Here is a 23,310-nt window from a genome sequence, read left to right as displayed (position 1 = left end):
CAATTCTGCATAAAGGAGACCCGTAGGCATTAATAAAATACAAAGAGGAAAGAAGTAAAATCTGAAACATACAGGAATAAGAAGGAAAAGGATGTAAAATGAAATCAAGAAAAGCATCGTTCTCAACTGGGATGCATTGATTAGGAATAATAGAGAATAAAAATTAATACCAACAACTTTGTCAAAGTGATAGTCATACAGATCGTTTCCTTTGCATTCTAGCCCTTTCCTTCATCTCAGTATACCATTATAAATGAGATACGAAATACCTGTGGTCCTTAGATCTTATTCCAGAGCTGTTGTACATGTCATCTGAAGATGAGAAAAGTAATAAATATTTAAATGTAACATTTCACAAAAAAATAAGTGTGTTAAGTATGAAAATACTTTTGTGAAATGTTAACTTTTTTCTAGGTATAGATATTATATTAGTGTGAGGAAAAAAAGCTTAAGCTGGAAAACAGAAAAATGTTAAGAATGTTTGGTCAGATTCTCATCTCAGATACAGCAACTTGATATTTCTACAAAATTATTCTGCAACCAGGTATGAAATCAAAAGTATGTCTTTTGTGTTCATTGCAATTTCATTCCTCTGTATTTAATTTTTCTGGTCAAAAGCAATTACCAGTAGAGGATTCTTGAAAAATACTTTAGTTTTCCAATTGCATGTATTTTAGCAGCCAAGCTAATTTGTATAGAATAAAAGCACTTCTATATTGCCTCCTGCTTTACCCCCAGCAGGGAGAGGTTAGCATAACAGTGGGAGACCAGATGAAGGATTTTTTTTTTTCTTCTGTGACATCAACTTGCAAGACACTGGGAGTTTCGAAATAACAAGCGGTAGTATAGATTCTTTCATATGTTTCTTTCATCTTTCCCTCCTATGGCTGCTTCATTGTTGGGCAATGTCTTTTCTTCTGTCAGAATGAAGGAGAGAAAGCTCATTTGTGAGAAGGGGCATTTTGCTTTCTTTTTTGCCGTTGTCGTACATGGTCGAGGAAGAAAATGACATCCTTATGTGTCTAATTTTCCTACCTTGTAGGAGCTTAAGTAGAGCCTTTAAAGCCAAAAGTGACTTACCTTATTCATATGAACAGGTCAGATAAACCCATTGAGGTGGCCTGTATTTAGTATGTACAACTCTACTGTTAGCGTCAGTTTCTTTTCATCTTTTATAGAAGACAACTAAAGAACAAGAAATATCTGTAGGAAGCTGTAAAGAAAGTTGTGATATGCAATTGTTTTAGTTATTTAAAATGCAAATTAGCTGAATTATTAGCATAATTTCCCACTGCTTGCCCTTCCTATATAATTTCTGCTATGTGACGCAGCTTTTCTGTTCATATTGGCTATACTTGGGACTGGGTGTTGTCACAAATTGTAGAGTCTGATGCCAGTGGCAAATCTAAATGTAGCTGAAGAATTAGGTATGGTCTCTTCAGAAGTCATTGAGTTACTAACTATCTGTCAAACCTAAACTAATGGATCAAACTAAACAAACTTTCACTGCCTAGACTACTTTCTATTCTAAGATAGAGCAATATAATTAGATTCAAATAAAATGTTTTAGTGAAGGTTCATTAAACAACTTAAAATTTTCTCTTGAGGTTTCTCAGGTTTATTAAAAACCACTGTTCCTTCTCTTCCTGCAATCTTCATTTAGACAGTCATAGATTTAACCAATCAACATTAAAATAAATAAATCTGGTGTGATAACCCATACTTAGCCCATTATTCATTCTGATGTTTGAGGGTCACTAGGTTGACTGAATCTTGATTTACTAGTGAAAAATTTTTATTCTCAAATGCAGTAGACAGATTTATATTTCCAATGTATATTTGTTATGCATACTTTTAAATTCAAGATTATCTCCCCGTCATTGGGACCAAAACAAAACAAACTATTGTACTTGTAGATATTATATTTGACTTCTGCTGTTATATTTAGGTCACACTGTAATGATGTGAGGAACAATTCCAGATTCTATACAGTTCTCAATATTTTACAGAAATCTACTTTAAGAGTGTAAAATATGATGAATGCCATAAATGGCCCTTTCTAACACTATGAACGTGCTTACACAATTTCATTTCTAAAATTAAGCCATTTTTTTTAGTTAGAATGTGCCTCATACCCCTACAGACTATTTCAGCAGGGAATTTTCATTTGATCCATAGTTGCTAGAAATTATATCAGAGCTATCTATCACAGGAAAGCAGTTTGTCACCCTTTCTGAGGGAATTATGATGCGAAGTTCATTATGTCCCCTGACATTTACAACAGAACCTTTGGCAGTCTTCAGAGGTAGAATTCAAAAAAAGCAGTAATGTTTTCAAATCTAGTTCAAAATTAATTTTCTTCCAGATTAGATTACTTTTCACATTTAAACAGCTTCAGCTTATCTCAGTAAAACTGTTTCGAATAGAAATTGCTGGCCTAACCTGTTTAGAACATATTTGTATTATTTATAATTTATGCACAGTTATCTTATATATAATTATTATCTTTGAGAAAGCTAGTATTGGAAGTGTGGTGGAGAAAACTGTTCTGAAGAATATCGGAAAATTTAATTATGCTCTGTAGCCTATTGGGCTGTATCAGGCTTAATGTTAGGCTTTGCTAGGCTTAATTATCTGTTTAGGTTGTATTTTGTAGTGTTGCTTTTCAGAAAGTAAAATAACTTTAAATTAGCATTTGATGCACAATAACCTTTCTTTTAACTCTGAAGCTGTACACAGACAATTGTTTCTAGAAAAATAATCGTCTTGGATATTGTTCAGAGTAATTTTATTTTAGTAAATGCAGGCAAAGGTGTTATATGGACTGAGTAACTCTAGAAGAGTATTTGGGTGTAGTTTTGTATCATAAATGTTCATCTGCTAGAAAAATGACAACTTGATTCTTTCATTCACCTCTGTATTGTGAGAATTGCAGAGATGCTCCCTATGCAGAGTAAAGCTAACTCAAACCTGACTTGCCCTGATCTCAGCTTCCATATCTAAATAAATTAGCACATAATCTGGCTTACATATGCATAAGTTTTAATGAGAGTGTGTGGTTATTATAAAACTTGGTGTCTCATCTAAGTTAGCAGTGTAGGTTCACAATTGATAGATTTCATGGTGAGAAATAGGCCCCTCTGGAAGCCTGCTCGTCTCAGCCTGAGCTGGTTTTGTAATATTTAAGATGATATCCTTTCTGGAGTCTCCCTGCCTGTGACTACACAAAGACCTTTGCTCTAAGAGAATCTTTAAATGCATTCAAATTCAAAACCACTTCTGCATTTAACTGTAATGTCAGTTAACATCGAACGCATTTAAGTAGAAATTTCTCATCTCACTTTCTTTAGCATATATCTAACGATGGAAGATAGTACATTAGAATTTACTAACCTCACAGTGCCTTTTTTATGGAGGTGGAGGAAGCTAGACTTGTATTAACTGTTACAGGCCTAGAAAACAAGGGATTTACTTTCGTTACTCATTATGCCCCTAAAGATGGGTAATAGCTTAATAGCTTGTTCCTTTTTGTTTTGAGAACTGTTCATAAGATGATGTTGAGATCTGTAGAAACGTCTATAAAAAGAGGTGTGACATTGTAGAAATACTTTAATACCCTCTATTTCATTGCAACTGAGAGAAGTGGCTTTCAGAGCAGAACTATTTTTGTTTAGTAACTATAAGCTGCCTCCTGGACAAATTGTTTGAAATACATATTAATTTTCATCATTATGCATAGGGGACAGTTCTTTAGACATACATTTTGATGTGCATTCATTAAAGAATGGTTTAGATTTAACCATGTTGCCTATAAGAGAATATTTTATAGATTATTTATTTTCTAAAATATCAGGAAGCAACTTAAACTTGTTTTCGTTTCAAGTATAGATAGTATATTTGTTTTTATTTGAGGATTTTCAAGACTGTGAAGTGTGAATCTATTGAAATTATTGACATTGGGTAAAGACTTGGTACAAACTGGAAAAAAGGCATAGTATGGAAGCAATCAGTGAAATAGTATTGTGCAACCATTGCAACCGCTCAGTATAGGTAATAACATAGATATATAGCATAGATATATCAACTTTTCTTGCCCCATGTTGAGTATCAAAAGAACTGTTATGGTTTAACTCAGCCAGCTGTTAAGCAGCACGCAACTGTTCACTTATTCTCCCCCAGTGGGGTGGAGAAGAGATTCAGAGAAGGTAAGTGTGGCAATTTGTGGATCAAGATAAGGACAGTTTAATAAGAAAAGTTAAAACAACAGCAACAACAAACAAAAACAAATTATGCACAGTTCAATTGCTTGTCACCCACTGATTATTGCCCAGCCCAGTCCTTGAGCAATGGCAGCCCCCACCCCAGCTAACTCACTGAAGTTTTATTGTTCAGTATGATGCCAACTTTTTGATCAGTTTTGGTCAGCTGTCCTGGTTCTTTCTCCTCCCATCTTATTGTGTACTTATAGCTCATCACTGGCAGGGCAGTGCAAGCACTTTGAAAGTCTTTGATTTAGTTCAAGCACTGTTCTGCAACAACTAGAATATTGGTTTGTTATCAACATTATTTTCCTCCTTAATCTTAACTATGACACCATACCAGCTACTATGAAGAAAATTAAATCCATTCCAGCTCAAATGAAGACAGTTTGTTTTGTCCTGAGAAGTTTATTTTATAAGAGGGGAAACTGGATAGGCTGTGGTTGATCTGTTTTTCTTGGTTCACCTTCATCCTGATCAAATCCTTCATTTTGAAATGTTTTCTTTGGAGGGCATTATGAAGTTGTGAATTAAAGCTGCGGGGAGTCTGGCGTAAGCAGCTATAGGCAGTGTTGTGGAATAAAAAAGGTTTATTTTCCAATGCAATTAGCTAGATATTTCCTATGCAGAATGAAGAGACTGTAGCATAGAGAGGACAGTTAAAGGAGAATAAAAATAATAGTTACTTGTGTCTGTAAAATTGATATCATGTTGTGATACTGTGCTGTGCTTACCTCTTGTTTCAGATGGTTAAAAGTATGAGAAGTTGGTCTGAGCGTCTTGCAGTGATAAGGAGTTGTTAATTACTGGTTACCTGTGGAATTCAGTTTATTGTCTTTCAAAGCTGACCATTTGGATCCCTTTATGAATCTGGGCATGGCTCTTAAGCAAAACTTGTGCCTGGATTATGTGTAGACATAAGAGCATTCCCAAAGAACTTGGTGTGTGGGTGGGTGTGTGTGTGTGTGGGTGTAGGGAGCTACAAACATTCTCTCAGAGAAGGCTCTAGTTTTCCTTTATTTTTCTAGTATTGAAGGTGTCAATTTCTGGCCTTAATACAAAAATTAAAAATGGCTCAATGCTAAAAAGCTGTATTTAAAATTTTAATCTCCTATTTAAAAATAGATTTTACTTCTAAATATAGCATTAGATTTTAAATATAAAGCAATTTTGTTTTATGTTGAGCTAGGGAGCTCTTCCATGCAGACTTCTGCATCTTGCTTTGAATCATTCTCACTGAAATTAGAACTGTCAGTGAGCAGCACCACGTAGATTTTGATTTCACTCTTAAGTTCTTTCTAGTAGAAAGACTCCTGACAAATGCATACTGTTTTTATACTTGTTGTTAGTGAAATTTTTTTTATTAAACTTTTCATACCTGTGACTGAACTGGTGGTTTATTGCTATCTTTTCAGGGAAAAAAACAGCTTTCCCAAAATAGAGTTTACAACTATAGGAGGTCAGACAGCAATGTCAGGACCTCTGCTTTGTGGAATTCATTACTGTAAGTGATGCAAGAAGATAATACATTAGCAAGGCATAAAAGGAGATGGAAGATTTTTGAAATGCCATTTAGTCTACTAATTACCTAGAATTCTCTTGATATTTTCTTTTGAAGATTTTTGCATATATATAATACGTGCATACAGTAGGACTTATTTCTTCTCTATTGCTATTATCAGTAAAAATTAAATTTATGGCATGAGCTATCCTAAATTCAAATGGATCACCTTTTAAAATATTGTTTACTACATAGGATTGGGAAGTGGAAATCAGAGATCTTGCCTTGTATTCTTACTGGTGACACTGACCTGTTTTTGTGGGGTGGAAGAAGTCACCTTAGCTTTCTGTGCTTGGATTATCTGATATATTAAATGGGTATAAAAATATCTTTCAGGTACAGTGAAGATTGCTTAAATGAATGCTTATGATTTGTGACTGACAATGGAAATTTGCTGGTTGATGCACTGATATTTAAAAGTTTCAAGATGTTTTTCATCTACACCTGCACTGTACTCTTATGTGTTAATATTAAAGAATTAAAATACTAAATTCTGATATAATGATGTCAGCTCTGCCATTTTCAGAATGTTATTTTTTTCCCATTGTTACAGATTGATCAGGCATGATCTGGCCTTGGTGAAGCCATGCTTGCTGTCACAGGTCACCTCTTTGTATTGCATGTCTCTTGAGATATCTTCAGGAGCTGTTCCATGATCTTCCCAGGCACAGATGAAAGGCTTACCAGCCTGTAGTTTCTGAGATATTCCTTTTTCCCTTTCTTAAAAATGAGTGATATTTCCCTTTTTCAGTCAATGGGGACCTCACCTTAGCCACTTCTTCAGGACCCTGGGTTGCATGTCATCTGGTCCTATGGACTTGGTACGCGTTCCATTTCATGAAACTGTCTCTGACTCGCTCTTCTCTTACAGTGGGAGAGAGTTTGCTCCCCTAATGTACAGGTGGTTTATCCACATCTTTCAATAACCAGTGTGAATTCAGCAAAGCAGCAGGTGGGAAAGTTCTGGAAATCTGTGCAATCTCTTAGGGTTGTGCATCTGTCTTTCAGGGCCTGTACAGCTGCAGTTACTGCTTCCCAACAAGCCATAACCAAGAAAGAAAAAGTATTTGGAATGTTTGTCTTCAGGCATGTACATTGGTATCTAGCACCTGATACTGAATTCCTGTTTCACTGTATACGCTTTGTGTTTTCTTCACATCCACAGGTCTTTTCTTTGTGCACATATTGAACACCTCAATGTATGCTTTCAAGTTTTACAGTATTTTATTTTAGGACATAATAGAAATACTGCAACTTTTTTTTTTTTCTGAAGGAAACTATAGTGAATAATAATACTTAAAGAATAATTACTATACTAAAAAAGAGAAGATCAGTTTATCACTAGATCTTTTAATACTCAATTTTAAAATCCATTGAAAGTCTGTTGAATATGTTGTAATTTGTATATCTGGGATGGCTGCCAATCATGCTTCCCTCATCTATTATCTTATTCAAAATAATGCTGGTAAGCTCAAAATATCGTAAATTGCTTTAGTCTCTCTGTAATCTACTTTTGATAGGAGGAATGAAATACAGTCCATATGGTAACCTGGATGATCTCTCTTGAATTACTTCTGGGATAAAATAAAATAAATACCTGAGTCTTGGTTACATATAAAATCTCAATCTATTTTCATTAAAAACAAAATCTCCTTTAAATATTCTCTGTTCAAAGCCATGCAGTGATTTCACAAAATCTATGGATAGTCTCAGGTCTTGTTTTTTGATAAACCTCTTCTAAACTAACCTACCATGGATATTAAAGCTTCAGAAGACAAAATGGTTACAAAATGGGCTTGGAGTGTTGCGTGCTGGAGTGTAAGTGTCAACAACATATAACTTCTTCCTAAAACTCACTTCTGACTCAAGAAAGTAAAAGGTGTCTCGGCAATTTCATTGGGTTTTGGGTCAGGTCTCAGTATGGACAACTGACAAATTATCAGATGATAAACATGGCCAGATGTGGATAAACATCGTACAATTCTGTATTTATGTTTCATTGTAAGTAATGATATCAGCCTATGGGATAGTTTAATAACCTATCCCAATAGGATAATAACACAGTATGTGTTGCTACTAATTAAAAGTGTAGATAACTTCACAGAGGAAAAGTGGTTTTTTTTATTGTTTCCTTTTTTTTAGACTATTCATTTAAATCCCTAGACTTCTGTTTGAAACAATAGTTTAATATTCCCATTTCTGAACTAGTCTTTTAGAAGAATGTACATTAGAGTAGTCATGGTTTTGACTCCCTTTTATAATTACTGATCTAGTTCTGTATTACACAGTCAGACTGTTATAGCTGCTTAAAAAGAAATGTGGCTTCAGCAATAAGAAAGCAGGACATCATTCATTAAAGCTAACAGCAAGCATGCAAATCTGAAAATAATTTATCACCAGGATTGTGGAGGGTTTTTAGAGTGGACTGTAAAACGGGGTTCCAATCAAACCACGCGCAGTCTGGATATAAAGAAGGACTTTGATTGTTAGAAGGTACCATGTTGGGATGTTGACTACATTTCAAAGCAATATGAAGTGCTGTGAATACACTGAGTCTCAGTACGTACAAACCATCCTCATATTTGCTTTATTTGTAGATTATAAGCAGTTGTACATACAAGAAGATATTTTATTTACTTAAAGCATTTCACTAGAGTGGGTGGATTTCCCAAAGATATCTCTACCTGTCACTAAGAGTTGTTAATGTGGCTATTTTTTATTGTGGCATAACAATATCTCTTTCCTTAGAGTAATATGAGATATTTGGATAGTGTAGTGGACTTCTAAGGTCTTTCAGAAACACCATTATTTAGTCTGGTTTTTGCATTAAATAAGTACCAGCCTGTATTTGTGGGTTAATATATGCAAACCATTTGGAACATACTTAGTGACATTATGTAATAGACAGATGTTTTATTACTCATAGTACTGTGCATTCATAGCCCTCAGTAGTCACTATTGTGCAAAATCTAATGAGGGAGGTTCTGTGTGTCTTTTGCTGGGCTTTTAGACTCGTCAAACTCCCATTCAGTCAATTCAGACCGCAAAAGAGGGATATGGTACCCTTTTTCTGTTGTTTTTTTTTTTTTCTTCCTGTATGACTGATGGAGTGAAAAGGAATAAAAATATTGATTTCTCATGATACATATATTTATATTTCCTGTTCTAGAATTAGAGGGGAAGACTTAGGAAAAATATTATCTCTTCACTTTATTTGAATTGTTCTGTAACTTAGTCCTAAGCATTAGAGAAGGATTTTATACACACTTTTCACAGACATAAATGAAACTACTCTCTTATAAATAGAAGTGCACCAAAACAAAGTGAGAAAGCTCCTGTTTTTTGTTGCTTCTGTTCTTTTAAATCATATTAGAAATGCTTTCTCCAGCTGGTTTACCAATTCACTCTTGCTGATTTCATCATCTGATCAGCACTAGACCACTAGCTGATGAAAGAGAAAGTCAATGTTACTGATTGCAGTGGTATTCATCATTTTATATTAATATGAAAAACATGATCTCTTAGTGCTGTAGTACTACTGAGGAAATCATAAATCATAGGAATGAAATGATATCTGAAAATCCCCACTGGAATTGGAATTTTAATTTAGAATTTTATTACCAGTTCTTCCTGGTTAAAACCTCTGCTCTTGCAGTGAAAGAAAAAGCAGTTTGCAATGTTTTAACTTTCTCTAGTGGTATTGTTGCCTTCACTGAGTCTGGGATCACTATTAGAAAAGTGAATTCATTGAATAATGAATTTGACAGTTCCCTAAATGTGATAATTTTCTGCTTATGTGTTTATGAAAATGTGCTTTTGATGTATTTAATATTCAATAATTCACTTTGATGTTCTGTTCACTTATACTACTTCAGTAAGTAAACATGTAAATCTTCATAAATGTCAGTCAAAATACCCATAGGAGAGTAATGATGAATCCAAGGAACACGGAAACTAATATAAAATCTGAGATGTATAGAAAAGTTGAGATTTCTGTCACATTTATGAGGAGTTAGTGTAAGGAGCTAGTGGGAAAGTGATTTTTTTTTTTTTTTTTTTTTTCCCTGTATCTCCCACATCCAGTGAACTTCATTAATGTGAGATTTGCTCTTGAAAACATTCTTCCTTCTGTGTTGCCATTCTGTCTTTCTGGGGCTGTATCAGTGTTTGACAAGCTGTGGTCTTCACACTAGATGAGAATATAATATTCCAGCTTGCTTTTCAGTGCTGTGTTATCTTTTGGTTGTTTTTAGTTAAGACCAATAATGTGAATGCTGAGCGATCCAAAGAACACTTGGAAGTCTCTCAGTGGCCTGTGCTCCATATGTTTAGAAAGTTCTGGATTACTTAGTGAGTGTAGCAAAACTAACTTTTTTTTTTTTTTGCTTCTAATTGCTAAATTTAATGAAAGGGCAAACAAGCTTTTCTGCAATATATCTTACACAGTACCTCAAATTATAAGGATCTCAGTGGGTGTAAGCAGAACTCCTCTGCATGCAGGCAATGTATTTCATTCTAGTAATATACTCTGTGTCATTGCTGGCTTATGTATGTGAATGCATATATGAAATGTATGTATGTGCACACGTGCTCATATATCACCATAAACATGTACTTAGATAAGAGTGTTACCTCATATAGAGCTAATCTGGGAAATATCATGTTCTAGAGGAGATTGTAAGAGGGCTAGTTCTTTTATCCCAAAGATGTGAGAAAGTGCAAAACAAGACTCAAAATCTTTACTGGACTTATGTGCAGTACAGGTTCCTGTACAGTGCTTGAAGTTTTGAACTCCCTACACTGATCTTTGATTCATTAATATTTACATCATGAGTTAGTTGGAAGAAATGATTGGTGTTTCCTTTATTTGCTTAGTAAGCAGGAGATTATAGTTTGCCCCCATGTCCTACACACAATTATTTTTTTTTGATGTTCAGAACACTTCTGTCATTTTGTGACCATATGTTTTTTTTAACATATTGTAATTATACATAAATGAGATTTACAGTTTGGATTTTAGCCTACATTTTATTGGGTAATATGTGAATAAAGATATATTAGTTTTTGGTTCCATCTGTGAGTAGTGTCTGTCTGCAGTTTATTGTTAACGAAGAAAAGTTGTTTAAAATTTACTGTGGCCACTCTGCAGTGTTCTGTACACGCAAGTGAACTTTTAACACAAAACTTTACTCCAAACTGCCTTTTAAATATAATAAAGGAATTCTAATCACTTAATATAATTTGAAGTCTTTATTGGCCACAGAATTAATACACATTTCAGGTAGTAGCTGGTGACTTTGTTTTACATCAGTATTACGCAAAAACTACTAGAAAGAAACTTTCTATGTGCATTAGTATTATGCCACACATAGAAATAATTTTTAATTCAAATTTATCAAGGACAGAAAATTGGGATACGTATGAGATCGTTTATAATTGTCACTAACAACCAAGGGCCATGATCCAGGGTTTTTGGTATTCTTTCAGATATTCTTTCAGGTTTTGTTTTAATAATAACCTGTAGTAAATGTACTGGAAAGAGACAATGATTAATATCTTGCAGTGTATATCATAATTTCTTTCACAATAAGCAATAGATAAATGCTTTCAAATATTTTAATCTCAATTTGAGAAGTGATAAAAAATATTTTGTTAACTCCTATTATTATCAAGATTTAGAGAACTGTTTTTTGGGGGATGATGGTACTTCCCATCCATTTAGTGCATTTGATTTCATACCTGGACAGGAAACTGAATGGACAGTGATAATCTCGTACGAAATACCATCTTAACTCTATGAAAAGACACCAAGAAAATTTCTAGTAATGGAGACCATGGTACTGTACACAGGAGCAACAAAGAAATTAGATTCTCTCACAAGTTATTGCCAGAATGATAGCAATTTGCAGACTTAGGTCTGATGTATGTAAATTCATATTCTATACAGTGTCTTAATAAATGCTCAGGACAAACCATCTTCCATTTGGTTTTATATGAAATAAAATATAAAAAGCAGCACTTAGCTTCTTCCTAAAGTATGTTAATTCCCTCTCTCCCCTAAGTTTCTTCTACATTCACTATACCCCCTTATTAGAAATTATTTTGGATTTTTCTATTTCAGATGGTTTTTGTGTATGTAGAAAATAGTTCTAGGGAGTATCAAAGAAAATGGGTAGGACAAATGATATCTTGAAGCAATGCTGCTCACTCTGATGCCAAAGGAAAACAAATGGAGAAAAGTACAAATAATGAACAAAATTCAGTGCAGCGTTTTCTAAAAGGGAACGTTTTGGTCTCTGTGTAAATAGAGTTCCAATACTGAGACATGAATCCAAAACACAATAATAATACCCCTTAAAAAGAGGATGCTGAAAGGAACTTCGCTGATTCAAAATAGCAAATGAAGTCCTTCACATAAATACACTGTTTAAATCATTGCCTGAGAAAGGAATTTGGAAGGTGCTCTCATCTAGGGAAAAAAAAAAAAAAGTCGATAAAATGAAGGCTTAAAAAATGAGCAGAAGAGATCTTTACATGTTTAGAAAGTGAGTTTTACATTTCATCTTAGAACATGATACTGTTTAATTTTTACACAGAATGTTTTTAATGTGTATTAAATTTAAAATATAAAGTACAAGTTGCTCTGAAGTAAACACAAAGTAGAATTCACTTGAATGCATTGCAGGAAGGCAGTTATAACCAATATTATATACGTATAAGATGCATATATATATGTGTGTATATATATATATATAACAATCCTTGAACAAAATTGGTTAGGAGATTTCAATGATTTGATATAGTTTATTTATTCTGACATAGAAACAGAAGTTTTAAGTAATTATTTGCTAAGATACTTAAGGAGAAAAAATATTTTGTGTATTACCTGGTAACAGTTTCATTCAAAGTATTTAGTGTGCTCTTCTTGCTAGGACTAGAAATACTCTTTTCTGGTGTACAAAGACAAGCAATCTTCAATTTGTTCATCTTTTTAACCCTGGTCTCTGATCCATTCAGGAGTTTTGCTCTCTGTATTTGAGAACTGTCTTTCCCCCCCTTTTTTTTTTTTTTTGAAATTTGAAAGAGCTAGTACACTTTAGGTTGTTCAAAAAGCAACTACCGTATATTCTTTGTCATATGCCAACTTTTTTTTTTTTTTTTTTTTACTGTTGAAGATTGTCTGCTGAAAAATTTCATGAGAAAACTGCAAAACTCAATCAAATTTTTATAGCATGTTATAGAATAAGTTTTTGTCTAAAATAAGACATGTAGTGGTAAATGCCTAGAAAGAACATTTTTGATATAGATAAATATAATAAAGGAATGTGACAACATTGACAAGATTTCAGGAAGTTCTCCTGTTGCACACTGTGCTTTATGAAGCATGAAGAGATGAAGCCTTTTCAGTATGTGCTAGAAGCAATTACAGGAACATAAGAGAAAAGAACTAAGGCTTAGTTTATGTTAGTTAGGTGTAAGAAAAGGAAGACTAACGGATACAAACTCTGCAAATGTTTCAAACTTCTGTATGTTTGGCATTTTTGTCTGTGGTTTCCATCCACAAGGCAGAGACAATGCAGCTGCTGTAATTGTTATAAATTATTTACCTTTTAAGTTTCAAGAACATTGATATTTGTTGTTTACTTTAAATTGAAGGGAAGAAAGAAAGAAAAGGAAAGTGTCTTGTTCTCATGATGGGATATGCCCTGTTCATGGCTTGCTTACACGACAGCGCTGGTAACATTTAAAATCTTTTTTTGTGTTCCTATCTCAATTTTAATCATACCCGCGAGGATATTTGTTTAGGGCAACTTAAGCCAAAAAAAAAAAAAAAAAAAAAGATAAGCTATAAAACAAACATGACAGCTAGCATTTTTAACCTGTGTGGGTTTGGAAAGGATTTGTTCTGTTTATCAAAGAGTGTTTCCTTTGCACCTCTGCAGTTTAAGAAATTCACCAATGACTGTTTTCAGTGTGAGCACTGCTGTATTCTGTTTTATGAGCCTTACATTCTAGAAAGCTGCGTGCTTGAATAGTTAAGAAAGAAGAATATTGTCAATGTCTTCATATATAGTCTCTGAAAGTGTTTGGTGATTTGATTTTTAGTCTAGAGTATACAGAAGAACCTCAGCCTCATCATTTTTCCTCTGAATGGGCAGAGATGATTATTGAAATAGCACGTAAACCCTTGGCAGCCAGGAAAAAACAGTTCTCATTGCTTTTAACAGCAGAGGTACTAGTTAGCTTGCAAGGACACCTGAATCTCCCCTGTGCTCACCTTTAATGGCTTGGTGTTGGGCTTTATGGAATTAAGAGATTTTGGGGAGGTAGGAGGAAATGAAGTCTTAAAATATGTATAGTGGAAACAAAGTAAAGCTAAGTAATTGAAGAGAAGAAGGTAATTACCCCTGCACTCCCAACCAGGAGACAAATAAATAATTGCACCACTAGGTAAACAAATAGATAAAGTTTTATAATGCAAGTATGTAATAAAAATTAAGAGGTGTTTTCTGATACTTTCTAGTAGTAAACTTGTAGAAGAAAAGAAGTCTCATTAACATTTGAACTGGTAATGGAAACTGGGCAATCATGCTCCCACTAGCATGTCACAATATCATCTCTTTTCAGGTTTTTAGTTAATGTTTGTTATTCCAGATTTGTTTACTCTGTGTTTTGAAATGAAATTAGAATAAGAGAAAAAAAAATTGGTGTTAGTTGTGTTCAGAATAATAACGGTGAAGTTTGAAGCAGTCTCCCCCACTGTGATGGAAGTCCAGGCAAAGGAGACAAAAAGTGGTTGAAAAGGTCTGCAACTCATAGAATAAAGGAAGTAGTGTATTTGTTAATGCTTCTCCTTAGCCCACTGAAACTACTCTGTATACATATCTTGTAATTAGGGTTTTATGTGCTTGCAGAGAGGGTACAGAGCCAGTGAACAGCCTTTGTACATAGCATGCTATCATGGCAACCTGATAGATTTCTAGCAGAGGTGCATATGGCATTTAATGTTGATCTTTGCAAAGTTAAGTTGCTATTGGAGGAAGAAGTGTGCACAGCTGCTGTGGACTTGTCAGTGTAGTATAGTGAATCATACATAGGTTGCCCTAAAAGTAATGCCTCCTACTTATTTCCATGGAATCTACAACAGATGCAAAGAGTGAAATAACGTTATTTGATAGAGTAAATTCTCATCTAATAATAGTATTTTTTCAACATAGTCATCGCTATTATCCATGCATTTTCATCAGCAATGAACATGAGCTGGAACGCTGCTCTTGTAAAAAAAAAAAAAAAAAAAAAAAAAAAAAAAAAGCCCTGCACCAATGGAGATGACCCAATGTTTCACAACTATTATGATGGTGTAGTTGATAGGAAAATGTTGCCCACATAGTCCAGCTTTCACAGTGGTAACACCCACTGTTTGGTCTCCGTAACTGTTCAGAGATCATCAATGACTGTCAATGGGTGCAATTTTTTTCCACATGGAGGAATTCAATGACATATCTTTGTTTTATATGCACTTCCATGTCTAACATCATTTGTCAGGCTGCTCCTCCTCTGCCATCAGTCACACAGCAACAAAATGTAACAAAATATTGTTGGAAATGTTCAAACTCTACTGCCATACCATCATCTTCTGTGTTTGATGCTGTGGGCTGATATAATAAAATAGGAGACATTACTTTCAGAGCAACCCTCATATATAGCTATGTTAAACTCATTCAGTATTTTTAAACCATAGAGTAGAATACTGGTCATGTGAATACTCAAATGGTGAGAAATTATTTAGTGGTCTTGTGTGAAAGAATAGGGCTGTGGAGGAGACAGTTTTCTGTATATTGGACAGGCTGTAGGCATTATCTGCATCTTGCATAATTTAATTTTGAACTACCAGAGGAAAAATCTGGGCATGCAATTTCTGCAGTTTTCCATCCCTAGAGGAAAGCATTGATGCATCAAACTCCACCTGATTGTCTAACATCTTTGTTACGCAGCAGAATAAAAATACATGCAATAAAAAGTCAGTGTTTGTATACAGTCTCAATAACAAATTTTAAAATCATAAGATCTGTAAAAACCATGCTTTTAGCGATCAAATTTATTCGTAATAAAGACTTTCACTAAGATACTTGAGTGCAAAACTTTAGAATGTGTACCAGAGAGTTTAATTAAAATTCTCTTCTCTTCTTCCTTCATCAGGAATCGCTGTTGACAGCATCTACCTGAAAGTTTCATCTTTACTGTATGAGCATGTAAGATTTCAAAATTCTTTCACTGCATTCCAGTTAGGACTCCTGAATTACTTCCTTAGATTTACTAATCTAATCTTAGGGAAACTTGCTAAAGAAGATTTGCAGTTGATTTCAACATAAAATTAAGATTATTTGGAAGTCCAAACCCTTTCTCTCTGGTTTCATTCACTTGTCTTTCTTTTCTACCACTAGTTAAAATAGTAAGGGGATACAGAAACTGCAAAAGTCTCCATGTAGCTAATGTGTAAAAGAGGAAAAAAAGAAAAAAAAAAGAGGATGAAAAGTCATTGAGATGTACTGGCGTAATGCATCTTAATACTTAAAATTAACATTTGAAGTAGTATTTTTACCTTGTCAATATGAATTTTTCATGAATATATTCTAAATGAAATTTATACTAGTAAAGGGAAGCCTTTCATCCTGATATATGAGGATAACAGGATGAATACTGTGGCATTTATCAGTAACAAATTGCTGTTCTTGTTCAACCCATACAAGTATTAAGAACATAATCATTCCTATTTAGACTAGTTCTGACCCCCTTTTTCTCCCCTCCCCCCCCCTTTTTTTTTTTTTTTTTTTTTAAACTAGATTGGGAGAGATTTAGATTAGACATTAGGGGGAAATTTTTCACTCACAGGGTTATGAGGTGCTGAAAAAGGATGCCCAGAGAAACTGTGAAGCACCATCCCTGAAGGCATTTAAGGTCAGGTTGGATGAAGCCCTTGGCAGTCTCATCTAGTGGGTGTCAACTCTGCCCACAGCAGAGGGGTTAGAACTAGGTGATCTTTGAAATTCTTTCCAACCCAATTCATTCTATGTATTCTATAATTTTATGATTCTCTGAACATAATAAATGAAGAAAATATTAATCTCACACATGAGTAAATTCATTGGGCAATTAAATGTGGAAAATACAATTAATCTTTTTTCTCTCTACTATGACATATATAAGTATGGAAGTTAATTTTCTTGTTTTCAAAGTTAAGATAGATATTTCAATGATTCCACATGTTTCTGAACTTTACACCTGCATATCGATTCATGTTAGGCTTTAAGCTTTCTGATCTCACAGTAATGAATATAAGCAATTTCCTTCCACCTCTTTTTGTCATTACGTCTTTCATGGGTCAGTACTTGATAGAATTTAATATCTACATCCTTCTTTAGTAATTTGCTTTATATTTTCTCACCGTCTCAGTCTCCTTCCAATAAATACAGGAAAGAAAATTCCTGTTTAGCAAGAGGGATTAATAGTCCTGCTTTCTGTCTCGACATTTGTGCTTGCATGATGAGAGGATAGCAGTATTCACACTGACTGTGAACTTAATTTTCCTTCACGTTTCCTCTGTCACTACAGCTAAATTTTCTCCAGATCTTTTCCTCTATTTCTGATACATACCCATCGGGCTGAGTCGTCTTCTCTTTCCTGGTCTGAACTGTCTTAAGAAACTGGATCCAGCCTTCGATGAACATTACTTCCCTGTTTTCAGAGACACTGATAATGAATGCTAAGGTTCAGTAATTACCACTATGGGAGTGTCATACTGATGCTCATACTTTTCCTCTGGTTCCCATTCAAATTCCAAACATTTTAAAAGCTTTTCAAATATTCATCTGTCTTCATTTTCTTTGCTTCACATCCAGTTTCTCTAACACCTGTCTCTTCCTTCCAATGTCATGCCTGCTGTTGTGAAAATATGTTCTTCTGTGTAGTGTGAGAAAGCCTACTTGCATTTTTCCTTCTGATCAGGCTTTAATTGCCTTTCTAAAATTTATTCTAAAACCTGAGTTTTTTTTTAAATTAAAAAAAAAATGTTTTCAAGGGCTTACATTTGCATATATTTGCTTTCTGTAATGCTATTATGGACGTATGTAACACTGCATACTTCTGTCTGCTTTGCAATTCTAATATATACGTTTTAATAGTACAGAAAATACAGAATTGATTGCAATTCTTTTTTTTTCCAGCTCTTGGTTGTGTTATTGAAGTGCATATCAAATGCTTACAATGATAGTTAAGGTTCTGTTCTGTGTCAGAACAGAAGTTTGCATGATACAGCAAATACCATGTTTTGGCAGGAGTGCCTTCCTTGTAACAGCCCTACTATGAACACCTTTACATTTGCTCATGCCTTTTCAAACTTACCTTCTAAAAGTCAATATTGCAACAGGAGAAGAGATAAAGCATAGAGTTTAAGAGCACTTTAGGGTACTCAATAAATCACTGGAGCACTTCAGCCAAGGGTGCTGATACAGCCTAACAAGAATATGGGACTACCAAATTACAGTGTATGTGCACACAGCACTTTTATGAAAGTGAGTCAATAGGAAAGGGCCTGAGAGGACTGTTTCAGATAAACTTGGAAGCTAATCTTGCCTTACATAGAATGAAGATCAGTCTATTCCTGTCTAAGACAGTTGAAGTTTTCCATTCAATCTGCATTACAAAGCAACATCTTGTGCATCTTCCTACTTCTCTTTACATCCTTTTCACCATCAACATCAAATGTGTGTGTGTTGCAGAATTTTCAGAGTATGAAGAAACTAAATGAAACTTTTTGTTTTATTAAAAAAAAAAAAGGCTAGTAATGCTACTTGCTTGGGGTTTGGGACAACTCAAGAAAAAGGCTTAATTAATTACATTTTCAAAAAGGAAAATAAGCTTTTTTTCCTATTCTAATTAGAGCAATAAAATATAGATGTATAGGCAGATGTTTCCTATTTGGTCTATTTGACCAATTTCATCTCTTATAAAGCCTCTTATAAATTTTCCGTTGAATTGATTTTCATATCTAAAGAACCACTTGCCTCTTTCTTCAGGAGAATGTTATCAAAGCTGTTTTTCTGCTTTCTTAAACCCTGTTCTTTCTAGGTGTTTCATTATGTTTAAATCTGTGTACAGTTCCATTGGCTTCCATATGTTTGTTCACTTGCTAAGTTTAATGTACGTAAGTGATGGATCGCCATTACTTGCTTTTATAAATTTTCATAGATTTCTAAGGAAATGAGTTATTTGATTTTTTTTTCCAATTTAGTAATCATTCCCATCCTAAATTCTCTAAGTGCTGTAAATTTAAATACAGTTTTGATTAGAAAATGAAAAATGATGTTCTATTTCCTGCATCTTAGGTAACTGCATTGTAAGCATTAAGGAAATGTTAGATGGGGAATTATTTCTTTTGTTTATTGTCTGAGGATGACATATTAAAATGCGAGCTCGTTTGAAATTCTGCTTAGTCTAAAAAGCAATTGATTTTTTTTCAGCAAATGACAGATAGAAAATCTTGCCATGTCTGTCTGAAGAGAATAATAGAACCTGCATACTCACCTGTTACATAACTGTATGTTCCAATCCTAGGTTTAGAAGTGTAGTCTTCTAGTGATAGATATGCAGATTTTTTTTTTTTTTAAGCTATAAACTATGATGCTTAATGAGGTGGTAAAGCACATCTTGTTTTCAAAGAAATCATGAATCACTGAAATCTCTCACAGGTTTCGACAAAGAACAAATTGATTATTTATTTTACATATACTGAGAACTTGCTGTTGAGCCTACATTAACTTTATTTTTGCAGCTTTCCTCCTCCTCCACTGTTACATGTTAAAAAAAAAAAATCTTTCTACCATACTGGTTTCTGCTTCCCGCTCAGATAATGTCTTTTAATTCATTTTATCCTTCACTGCCCTTTTAGTGTCTGAAATGCAGTTGGAGCTTCATCTAGTCTGTCACTTCTCTGATAACAATAATGACATTTTTTTTTTTTTTATCTTTACTCATTTAAGATTTTCTCTTTTCAGTTATTGGACTTGTATTTGAAATCAGGCAACTTTGCAGTTGATTATAATAATTATTTTGCCAGTGACAGAAGCTGTATGGTGTGATTGATATCCTGGAAGGAAGGTATGCAATCCAGAGCGATCTTGACAAGCTTGAGAAGTTGGCCTATGTGAACCTAAGTTCTACGAGGCAAGGTGCAAGGTAAATGAGTCAGGGCAATTCCAAGCACCATTACTGGCCGTCTGGAGAATGGATTGAGAGCAGCTCTGATGTGGAGTTGGGGGTGATGGTTGATGAAATCTTTGATATGAACCAGCAGTGTGTGCTTACAGCCTGAAAAGCCAACTGCATCCAGGACTGCATCAGAAGAAGTGAGACCTGCAGGTCAAGGGATATAATTGTTCCCCTTTGCTTTGTTCTCCCGAGACCTCCACCTAGAGTATTCCATTCAGATCTAGGGTCTCCAGCATAAGAAGTATATGGACTATAATGAAGTTCAGAGGAGTGCCATGAGGCTCCTCAGACAGCTGGAGTACCTCTCTTATGAAGACAAACTGACAGTTGGGGGTATTCAGTCTAGGGAAGAGAAGGTTCTGGGAAGACCTTATAGCAGCCTTCCAGTACCTAAAAGGGGCTACAGGAAAGCTGGAGAGGAACTTTTTTTGCAAGAGCATAGGACAAGGACAAGGACTTTAAACTGAAAGAGGGTTAATTTAGATTAGATATGAAGATTATTTATTACAAAGGTCATAAGACACTTAAACAGGTTGCCCAGAAAATCTGTGGCTGTCCCATCCCTCGATATCTTCAAGGTCAGATTGGATTGGGCTTTGGGCAACCTGATTCTAATGGAAGGTGTTCTTGTCCATGGTGGGAAGAGTAGCACTAGAAGATCATTGAAGTCCTTTCAACCCATACCTTTATATGATTCTGTGATTCTATGTTCATAATGAAAATGGCTTTTTTTTTTTTTTTGACTGTAAAGATGAAGCACGTGCATTCAATATACAGAAGTTACATTAAAAATAGAGCATTTTCCCTTGTTTGAATATATACCACTTATGAAGAGTTTCTGTATAATTCTTCTTTGCCTATAATGTTTATTTGCCATTCAGGGATAAATTTCAACAAGCTCTTTCAGCATCTTATCATTGAATTTCATCAAAGTTGATTCACATGGGAAAACAGTGTTTGGGGAGTGGAGGAGTATTTATTTAAGTAAATACCTACACAGGCTTTATTTTCTTCTCCTTAAGTGGGTGAGATGGCATTCACTTGTTAATGGGTAGTTTTCCAGCTGACAGAATTCTTTTAATAAAATAGAAGAGCATATATGAACATCAAATAATGATGCAGCACTCAAGTGTGCAAGTAGAGTTATGACAGAATTTAATGTGAGATTAAAATAATACAATTATTAGTGTTTTTCACTTAGTGTTCGACAGAACAAACTGTGGCCTTAAAATCTTTTATGTATAGAGCTTCCAGTGGGTCAGTGTAATTTCCAACAGCAGGGTTTATCCATTAGGTCTGTATTTTGTCATAATGACTACTGATTTCCATGGAGTGATACATCAAGTATATTGTCAGGTTATTAAATCAGTGGTGTATATTTGGAATTGTCATGGCCTGGTGATAATATGGAGACGGAGTGCGTGAGGAATTAAATTCTGTGTTTGACAGTTATATGAGAGCTTCATATTGTTACGATGAAATTTAGATAGGAAAGTAAAAATAGAAGTCTATGCCTTTTTTCAGCAAGGATAACTTAAATTATTCATCTGCATATTTCATGTCCCCAAAATAAGTGAATGAGGAAGTTATGCTCTGTGAATAAAGAGGCTTCAATGTGGGTTGCAAAGTCTTTTTTCTTAAAAAGGAATAATTGTTGAAATTTTAGAAAAAAAATCCTGATAAGTTGCATAATAACAAAATTCAGATTAGTATTTTGTAAAATATTTCTTGTTTTTTTTAATTATTTACAAAGAATTTACTGATAATTACTGAAATAATTATTTACAGATACTTTCCATTTCAGCTTCACACCTCACTGTCCAATAGATTAGAGAGTATTCCTGGTTAGCTTTGTTCATCAGTGTATTCTTTATTCGCATATTCCCTTTAAAATACCAGCGCCTACACTGAGCTGCGTAGATAGATGTTCTCTCCTTAAAGCAGTAAATAAGTATGCAAGAGTTCTTTACACTGGTACATATTTCACAATGCAGTTTTAAAGATGATTTCACTCTAGTCAGCAATTTTATAATTTCAGATATCTCCTCCTGCATTCATCACAGTTGAATGAAAAACATTCATAGACAACACAGGGATAGGGACATATAGAGACATACGTGCACAAAAGTGGGAAGCTAATCATGCCTCTCTCTACTCTGTACTTTTATTTTCTGTCAACTTCATTTGTTGAAGATTCAGTTCTTATACCCTCTTAGGCCTTAAATGACACATCTTCATTTCACTTTCATAGATCAGAGACCCACATTTTTCTTTTATATCTCAACTTCATAGTTAGCCCTATCATTCCCTATTTTCCATACCTCCCTATAAAATGTGATGATAATTAATCATTTTTGGATGAATACAGTCATACAATTCTGATTTTGAAGGGTATCATGACTATATTAATGAAGGCAATCAGGATTTAAAACAATTTTGAGTAAGTTAATTTTGAATGAACCAGAACAGAATAGCAGGAATATAATCAAAATACGTGTTTATCATAACTATTTAGTACCTTTTCTGTTAGCAGTTCTAAACAGTAGAAGATAAGTATTCTGATAGAGAATTTATTTTTATTATATAAATTGACAGGGAAGATAATTGTTTCTAATTCAGTTAAGAACTATCTACTTGTAAAGGCATTTCACAATGATGAGAGAGAACATATATATATATTTCTCTCATGACGTTTGCTCTTGTAGCCCTTATTCTGAAGTGCTTTTCTTCTTTCACGTAAAGACTGAGGTAAGCAGCTGTTTGCCACTCTTCAGCACTTGTGATTGAAACAGTATTTTACAGAAAAGCAGGAGAGACTATCTCGCCATGAAATGAAAAGTGAAGTTTGTACATTTTAACTGTCTTGAGGGACTGTTTCCAGTTCGCTCTCAGCTGCCTGACTGTAGTAACCATTTAATGTTATAACAACACAATATAGTATGACAATCATCAAATCTTAACAATAGATTTTATTGTTCTCAGCATTCTGTGGCTGAAAAGTTGGAAAATGGAGATGAGCTTGGGAAGGCCTTTCCTATGCTTCAGGTTTTCATGGTGGCTGGATATTGAATGACATTCGATATTATTCCCAATGAAATTATAGTGAAACTAGTATTAATATGCATACAGTTTTATCAGCTTAGAATAGCATCAGTGATTCTCATCAAAGGGTACTGTCCTTTTCCTGACAATTCTTGCAGCTGATTACATGTATTATTAAGG

At 34.3% G+C, this 23,310-nt stretch overlaps 1 protein-coding gene across 8 annotated transcripts in view; it reads left to right on the top strand.

Moving 5' to 3' along the window:
- Positions 1–23,310, top strand: part of PCDH7 (protocadherin 7) — a 256,931-nt gene that overhangs the window by 55,781 nt on the left and 177,840 nt on the right. Inside the window, exon 2 of one of the 8 annotated variants that reach the window (XM_025149786.3) lies at positions 16,021–16,073. The exons of the other annotated variants lie outside the window; for them this stretch is intronic. Coding sequence (XP_025005554.2) covers positions 16,021–16,047 — 27 coding nt within the window. The 3' untranslated portion in view covers positions 16,048–16,073. The remainder of the gene's footprint in view (positions 1–16,020; positions 16,074–23,310) is intronic. 8 annotated transcript variants of the gene reach the window in all.

Source organism: Gallus gallus, chromosome 4, assembly GCF_016699485.2.
Source record: "Gallus gallus isolate bGalGal1 chromosome 4, bGalGal1.mat.broiler.GRCg7b, whole genome shotgun sequence".
Lineage (NCBI taxonomy): Eukaryota > Metazoa > Chordata > Aves > Galliformes > Phasianidae > Gallus > Gallus gallus.
This window is presented reverse-complemented; position numbering and strand designations above follow the sequence as displayed.